Source organism: Cibotium barometz, chromosome 14 (genome assembly GCF_041138505.1).
Source record: "Cibotium barometz isolate CiBa-2024 chromosome 14, ASM4113850v1, whole genome shotgun sequence".
NCBI classification, from domain to species: Eukaryota; Viridiplantae; Streptophyta; class Polypodiopsida; order Cyatheales; family Cibotiaceae; genus Cibotium; species Cibotium barometz.
The window spans coordinates 45,801,200-45,809,676 of NC_141059.1; the positions used below are offsets into that span (position 1 = coordinate 45,801,200).

The window sequence follows — 8,477 nt, forward strand, 5'->3', positions numbered from 1 at the left end:
GAAGAGAAATTGGGAAGAAGGTCGAAAGGGCAAAAAGAAGAAATAGAGTCAGGAGTGAGTTAAAAAATAACAAACCCAAGGGTGAGGTAGTTCTGTAGAAGTTTGTTGCGACTATTTTGTGTGAGCAGAAGACAACACAGGTTTCGTTAGAGTTGAATTTTGCCCAGAGCAGAAGTTGCAAAGGTGAGACAATCTTGTAGAAGGTGGGTTCCCTAAGACCTCCGAGGCTGCAATTTCTGTTAGAACTTGGTCTAGCTCAAAGCCTTCATCAACAATCCTTTGCAATGTTTGCTAGTGGTTGTCAGGTTTCCTAAGACCTCTGAGGTTGCAATTTCTGTTAGAACTTGGTCCAGCTCAAAGCCTTCATCAACAATCCTCTGTAGTGTTTGTTTGCTAGTGGCTATTTGCAGAGTGCAAGTGTAGTTATGGCACTTGTTTCTGGTTTTTTGTGAAGTCGAGAATACAAGGTTTTGTTGAGATAATTGTGAAGAAGTCCCTTGGTTTTGTGGTGCTTTTCACTTTTGTTTATCCCCAAATCTCAGGGATGTTGAGATTTGCTCAATTGTATGTATACACAGGGTAATTTGGTTGTGTTGAATCAAATTTAGCTTGTATTTAAGTAAGCAAGTTCTAATAGAGGCATCTTGATTAACTGTGTGTTAGCATAGGTCAGCCGAGGTTTTTAGAATATTGCTTTGATGTTCTTTAACACTTGTGAAGTCTGGGTTGACGCTTAGAAGCAGTCAGAAGTCAGTCTGATAATAGGTTGAGCATTGTTGAGCATTGCTAGTGGTCTAGGTGTCAGTTAAAGACTGTGTCAGGTTAGAAGAGAGTTGGTGGGCCTGGATCAGCTAAGGCCCAATAGGGGCTAATTGTGGGTGTTCAGGAGTGGCTTTGGTCTCCCTGTACTGAAGAGGGAAGTTTTTGAGTTAGGTCTGACTGTCAGCCCAATCAGGCAGAATTGGAGGAGAAGGTATCCTTGAGTCAGAAGACCGTCAGCAGCTATCAACTGTGAGTTTAGGGAGATGAGTCCTGGTGGGGTTTGAGTGTTTTGAGGGCTTAAGAGGGTCAGTGGACACATACCTGTTTTTATCCACAAAGCCACATATCAAGGAACCAACGTACCAAAGTTGTTCCTCTAGCATATATGATCCTCCTAAAGTTGGATCTCTTCTCAAGAACTCTGCTCATAGTTGAGCCATTTACTCCTCAAAGTAAGCTTTCCCAACCCCCTCAACCACCTCTTGCTACACCACACGTTCCCATGACCCTTGAGGACAATCTTCCCCCCATGGTCAAATCATCAACAAAGTGGAGTTAGGTAAACAAAGAAATAGAAAGGAACAAAGGCTACTGCTACAAGGTACCGATGTGATCAATTTTGAAAATAAAAAAATGCCAGGGAAAAAACACAAGTCTCATGTGAGAAACTAGAGAAATGCATGCAAAACAATGTAATCCACCTGTACTCCATGTATATCTAGTTGTGCGAATCCTTGATTAATTTTGTAACGGCTACCTTCAAAATGCATGCAAAACAAGGTGACCCAGCTATACTCCATGTATGAGAGATGAAAATCTAGTTGTGCGAATCCTCGATTCATTTTGTTACGGCTACCTTCACTCAAGATCATAATGGGCTAAGTACAAGGGAGGTAAGGCCCGTTACACATACCCCACCGCCCATGTATGGGCAGGGGATTGGGCGGGGCAGATTGCCTGCCCATGAATTATGGGCGGTGGATACCCCCACCACATCAGCATGGGCAGGCAGGGGTATGGCGATGTGTAATGGGCCTAAGGCCTTCCCTTTTATGGATTAAAAACAGTTGTGCTCTAAAAGCTGTCCCCCCTTTTCTTTTTTAATATAACAGCGGTCAGTCCCATGTTTTTTTTAAATAATAAATTATAGAATAGCTAGTTGTTTAAAAATATAGCATAGCAGGTTGTTTCATAGCCTGGTTGTGTAAAAAAAATATAAATTGGATGTTAAAAAAAAATATAACCCTAGATGGCTCAAACAATCCCCATTTTCTCTCTGTCCACATGCGCCAGCCCTAATAGGGTACCTCGTACGTATTTCCAAACCTATACGCGCCAATACAACAACCAAGAACAGGAGATGTAGGATCTGTTAGGTCCGCGTAAGCTGTCTTTCACGCGCAGGAGAGAATACAGTATGGAAAAGGCCTCTGCACAGGCCATGGTGAGCAGGTCTTCTCTGCAGGAGCACAGCCATGACGAGAGGGTCCCCTTTCTCAACCCAATGTGGGGACAAGGCCTGGACCCCCTCCCACCAGGTCTGCCACAGCAGGCATCAAGCCCTTTTCCACAACATCAGCATAGCAGACTCCAACATGGAATCTTGGAAAAGGGGAACCTCTTGCAGTCACTTGCTGCTGGACAAGGTACGCTCTGAAAATACTGATGGCAAAGGACTCTCTTCCAGGATGTGAAATTGGAGATAAAAGTGGAGGTGGAGACAACAAAAACTCTTGTGAAGCAACTCGAGAGAACCGCAAACAAGGTAGCATACTCTCTGTCTCTATTCCCGAAAATGTGGTGAGAGATTTGAAAACACATTACCAAGGTCGAGCCCGCCCTAGGCCACCCGCAGAAACCCTAAAGGCTTGGATACGCAAGGAATGGATTTCCAGGGGGTTTGAAGAGGTAACTACCCAATAATGGATCATAAGAAATGCACCTATGGTGCTCTTCAAGTGGTTCCCCCATTTTTCTCCCAAGGATGCTAAGCCTAGCATGCTCCCTGTCTGGGTAGACCTTCCCTTCTATCTATAGCCCCTGCTAAGTAGATTGGTGGCACCTCTTGGTAGGGTATTAGGTTATAGTCGTTGGCAGACAAGGTGGACAGAATGGATGGGGTGGAGAATTCTCAAAAGGAAAACTCCCCTCCCATAGTCAATGTCCCTGTTGCAAGAGCTGCTAGCTCTCAAGCTGAGGAGGAGTCTCTACCTAAGGGTTTTCAGAGACTTAAGAAAAAGGCAAGGAACAAGAAGCCACCTTTGACCCTTGCTACACACGGTATGATAAATAAGGGTTCTTCATAAAAGTTCTAACCCTAAATACCAAAGGGCTCACTGATCCCGCTAGATCAGCCACCACTAAGCAATGGATGTATGAAGCAAACCTCTCACCAGATTTTATATGTCTCCAAAGTCACAGGACAGGTGCTGATGACATGGCTTACTAATATATCCACGAAGCATATCTGGCTAACCACTGCTCACTCACAAGGCAGTGCTGGAAGTGCTCTAGGAATCCTGAGAGATGGAGACCAAGGATATCTCACACCCGTACTAGCCCCTGCGAACAGATGGGTGGCTGCTACTATGCAGGGTGACGAGCCCATGACTATTGTCTCACTGTAGGCTGCAGGCCCTGCTACCTCTAGACCCATGCTTTGGGAGTCATTGGTAGGGGTCCAGCGCCCAATTATTGTGGCAGGAGACTTTAATATGGTGGAGCATCTTTCTGATAGATAAGGGGCCTTGGTCTCTGCCTTGCAAGGCAGAGAAAAGAGATGCTGGGAGAATGTGCTACAACATCATGACCTTTTTGAACCCTGCACTTCCAAGGAGTTCACTTGGTCAAATGGGAGAACGGGAGAAGAATTAAGGAAAGCCAGGCTTGATAGATGCTACCTTGCAAAATCACCATTTGTAACAAGTACATCAGGGTGAAATGTATTGTACTTAAAAGTCTGGCTTTGTCTGACCACCATCAGCCTGTCCTCATCAGCTTGGATAGAGGGGGCTCTAAAGTGAGGACGTCTTGGTTCCACACTGACCCCCCCTCAGCTTTTTGAGCTCCCTTCAGTATAGGATGAAATCAAGGCCATCTGGGACAGAAACTTTGGAATGAGGGGCTCCCCTGCCAGGAAGTGGTCCCTAGCGGTGAGGGAAACTAAGATCTTTTTGGTCCAGACAAGGAAAAAAATAACTCAAATTAGACTGGCAAGAAGGGAAGCTAAGTACAGGCTTCTCCAGACCCTAGAAAAGGAGGTGGATATAGGGAAAACATAGCTTCAACCTCAGGTCCTCTCTGTAAAAGAGAGCCTAAGGAAAGAGGAAGCAATTAGCTGTGCACACCTCAAAATCTTTTTCAGAGACTGGTGAGCAGGCAAGATTGATAGACCCTCAAAGGAGATGTGCCAAGTGCTGAAAAAAAGACTGCAAATGAGGAGATTCCAATGCTTCTAAATGAACACGGTGTGCATGTAGTTTCACAAGAGGAGAACCTGAAAGTAGCCCATAAACACTTTTCCAAAATGTTCTCCCCCCCACCACTGCACACTCGCTAGAAGAATGTATGAACATGGTCTCTCAGGCAAGGCAGAGGACCGTCCCCCCTTCCCTCCGTATACAGCTAGAGGTAGACCTATCTGAATTAGAACTATCTATTGTAATAGACAGCCTTAAAAACAAGGGAGAGTCTAGGGCTGGATGGACTGCCAGTTGAATTCTTCCATAGATTCAAAGTTGTTTTGCTTTCCCCCTTGGTACAGGTATGGTAGGAGTCTCTTGCATATGGTGCTCTTCCCAAATCTCTTAATGAAGGTGTAATCAAACTGATTCACAAGAGGGGAGACAAAGACACTCTAGCTAACTGGAGGCCCATCACAATGCTGTGTACTGTATATAAGGTGTTTGCCAAGGCCATAGCCTTTGAAACAGTGGATCAAGGAGGAGCAGAAGGGATTTGTGAAGGGAAGATTCATTTTAGATGCCATTATAGCCTTGTGGGAGGGCATGGAGTATGCTGAAAAGTCCCATTAGGACTTCTTATTCTTCAAATTTGACTTTGACAAGGCATATGACAGGCTAGAATGGGACTTTGTTCTTAGATCTCTAGCAAACTTGGGATTGGGCTCCAGATTTATTCATGCTGTGTGGCCACATTATTTGGAAATGCTAAGGCCAGGGTCAATGTTAATGTGAAACTTTCAGAGGCTTTTACTCTAAGAAGGTCCATCAGGCAGGGATGCCCACTTGCCCCTTTGCTCTATGCCATTGCAGCTGATGGTCTAGGGTGGCTTGTGCAACAACAGATGAACTCAGGTGAACTGAAAGGGATTGTGCTTCCTGATAGACATAGTTAGATGTGTCTGCAGCAGTTTGCTGACTCGAGAATGAAGAAGGCTTAGTTAGAGCATTTTGGAATTGCCTCAGTACATTCTGTATAGCATTTGGCTCAACTATTAACCATGAAAAAACTGGTATCTAAACCATAAATGCCCCTCCTCCAGGGAGGATTCTGCAGCACAGCAGGGGTGTAAAGAAATACCTTCTGGTAGGATCTTTAGGCTCCTAGGCATCCTTATGGGATTTGGGTTGAAAATGGGACTGGATCAAGGAAAGACTAGAGAGTAAATTTAACAGGTGGAGAAATTGCCAGCTCTCCATGGCTGGCAGGGTGATAGTCCTGAACACCTTAATTAAACCTGCTACAATTTACTTTTTCTCCTGTTGGAGGCCCTCCCAAAAAGCCCTAGGTGAACTTAACTCTATGTGTAGGAATTGTTTATGAGCTAGTGACCCCCTCGAGTAAAATTCCCAAAGTTAGGTGGGAGATCTACACTCTTCCCAAAAGGAAAGGGGGATTGGGTATTATGAATATAGTGGATTTGGCAGACAGAATGGCTGCCAAATGGGTTATCAGAAGTTGGATGTCCCCTGAGGAGGACTGGGCTTATCTCATCCTGAGGGACTTAAAAAACTTCTCCCTGCAGAACATGCTCAGATGGAGGAATCTCCCCAGTACCACCCTGCTCTTCAGTAAATACCCCATAAAAGCAGTGGGCTCTCAGCTCGTGAAGAGCTTCTGGAGGGCTTGGAACACAGTCAAGGTGAACCTGAAGCCCAATCTAGATATCACAAAAGCTGTGGGAGTATACAAAACAGACTCAATATGGTGGCCCTTTCTCCCAATGGAGCAGATTAAAGATAACTACAGGCTGGCCCACTCTCTCTCAAAAAAAGGTTTGTCAACATGAAGGGATCTGTGGCATACTCAGCAAGCTAGATGGTTCACTCCCTTAGAGCTCCAGGAGATATACCATATACACAGGGAAGGTATTAACCTATTACTGTCTAGGATTGAGTTATGGGATAACAATAAATTGTGGACCATGCATGTAGATTAGGGACTCACTCCAACTGTGGTGACCTGGAAGAAGGGAAAACCCCTGCTCCCTATTGCCCAATTAGACAGAGCACCCCCTGTACATGTAAAACTAAATGCAAGATGGGGGGTGCTGTTGGATAGAAGACTGGTACTTTAAGTTTAGTACCATCTAGAGTGCCGAGCTGGAACCCAAGAATTCCTTCCTGATTTGGATGATCCTACACAAAGCAGTGTGGACTCAACAAAAGGCTCACTCCCTGGGATTTGGAGAAGCTATGTGCCTAAGATGCTTTGGAAGTGAGGAAAGCATAACCCATCTCTTCATGATTTGCCCAGCCAACAAAGATGCAATGATCATTCTGCATAACCCTATATGGAATACTGAACTGAGTTGGCAACAACAAGTACTCCTTGGTGATAGCATCGGATGTTCCTCGCCACTATGGAACAAACCGAGGTCTGAGTTCCTCTGGACTGTTTGGATACAGAGAAACACCAAGATCTTTAGCAATAAGTGCATACTCTCTGTACCAGGACTAATCTCTAGTTTGATGGTGCAGGCACTAACTGTTCACAAACAGCTCAAAGAGGAGAAGGAGAAAGAGCGGGAAGAAAAGGATGCCCAGAAAAGAGACGCAGAGAGTAGAGCCTGTTCTACTATGCGAAGGAAGATCAAGGCAGCTGAAAAGCAGTATCTCAAAGATGTTATGCATGTAAACATCAAATACCAAGTGGAGGAAGCTCATAAAGTCCTCCAGAAGCTCCTAGCCAAGGATAAAGAACTGGAAGACCAACTGTGCTCCCTATATTTGCTCAGGGACTCCCTCTAAACTAGCTGTCTTTTGGATTACCTAGCCCTCGTATCATTTTGTTGAGGTGTAGTAAGACACTATGCATTAATGTTTTATGCCTCTTTCATCCATGTATGCATGAGACTCCTTTGACATATACTTTTCCATCCGATCTGAATGAAGGATACCACCTTTATATGCACACACATTTTAGCCATAGAAACAAATTGTCTGAAGCATGTTGTCACGTGCATCCCCCACATGGATGCCACGTAGACATATTTGAACAAGAAGGTGCAGGACCTGGGGTGGAAAAGTAGTCCCATGTGAGCCCAGTCCAGGATGAGTTAGCCAGGGTTCCACTCCATGCGTCTGAGGTCAGGTGTGCATTGTCCTACACATGCGTCCAAGGTTAGGTGTGCATTGTCCTGCACATGAAGTAGTGCCAGTCCACACTTTGAGTCTCCCTCTGGAACAGCCCACAAGGTGGCCAGGGCAGCAGTAGTGTGAACATGTGGGCAAAATAAGCATTTAATGCTTATTAAAACAGGTCGTGGGTCTTTTTCAGTAAATCGATCCCCAATAAACCAACCGATCATCATCATGAAGGAGTATAAATACCCAAGCCATCATTCAGTCCAATTCATCTCATAATTCACAAGCTGCTAAAGCTACTCAAGGGCCAGGTCAGCCAATGGAGAAGCTAATGCAAGGGTGAAGGATTGAAGGTCAAGGCCAAAGATCTATCTCAGCCAAGAAGGTTCAGGTTCAGTCTTTTATTTAGATTTTGCATCATTCTAATAAAAGCAAATACACCATCCGTAGTGGGGGCTCTACAAAGAGTATGCGAGACTTAATATTGTGTCTTCTCTCTCTCTCTCTCTCTCTCTCTCTCTCTCTTTCTCTCTATTTTTTTGTACATCTATATTGAGTTTGTGCGTTATTCTCGTCGTGAAACGTGTGTTGAGTTTTGAGCATTGAAGTTACGGATCTCCCCCGAAGCTTTCCCATGTTACAGTGGTATCAGAGCCTACTTCAAGTGCAAAGATTTAGCAAGAAACTAGAAATTTTTTCTCGCTCGTGTGATGTCACCAGCCTGGACATTTCCCAATATGAAAGGGGTCTGGTGGACTCTAGGATGTCTAAATATTTGAAAAGTACAAGCTTTGGAAACGAGGGATTATCCTAGAATACAAAGGACCACACTCCTAAAACTTAAGAGAGTTGCTATTTTTGGACCGACTTTGATGGAAATTCTGTTCGCGTCATTACATCTGGAATTGAGCACATATCAAGAGTTGGCAAAGTGCCTATGACAGAATATCTACCAGTTGGGATATTTTTAGAGATAAAGTTTATGGAAGGACCCCATCTCTTAGATTGGGACATAGTGGACCAAAGTGAGACAAGTGGCTTGACACTTGTCAAAAAGTGGATCAAAGTGAGACAAGTGGTCTCACACTTGTCACTTCAGCTATTGTGTGGCTCTCCACTTGTCACTAAAGCCTTCTCTTGTCATTTTAGCTCATGGAGGTCCAAATC

The 8,477-nt window shown here is 44.6% G+C and overlaps 1 protein-coding gene across 2 annotated transcripts; it reads left to right on the forward strand.

The window, feature by feature from the left end:
• The first annotated feature begins 2,109 nt into the window (after positions 1 to 2,109).
• Positions 2,110 to 8,257, forward strand: LOC147632082 (uncharacterized). Of its 2 annotated transcripts, none has more exons than XR_015267416.1 (2): positions 2,110 to 2,527; positions 6,705 to 8,257. XR_015267416.1 is itself a non-coding variant. In XM_086808653.1 (2 exons), exons 1-2 carry the CDS (start codon positions 2,238 to 2,240, stop codon positions 6,972 to 6,974), a joined length of 441 nt encoding a protein of 146 aa, XP_086664779.1. In that variant the 5' UTR covers positions 2,110 to 2,237; the 3' UTR covers positions 6,975 to 8,257. The 2 variants fall into 2 exon arrangements, 1 of the variants encoding a protein (XP_086664779.1); XM_086808653.1 differs by having other exon boundaries at positions 2,110 to 2,408.
• Positions 8,258 to 8,477: the final 220 nt, after the last annotated feature.

Coding starts and splice junctions, on each gene's coding strand:
- LOC147632082 (XM_086808653.1), top strand. CDS start 2,238: ATGACGAGAGGGTCCCCTTTCTCAACCCAATGTGGGGACAAGGCCTGG. Junction 2,409..6,704: donor GTCACTTGCTGCTGGACAAG/GTACGCTCTGAA, acceptor TTGATGGTGCAG/GCACTAACTGTTCACAAACA.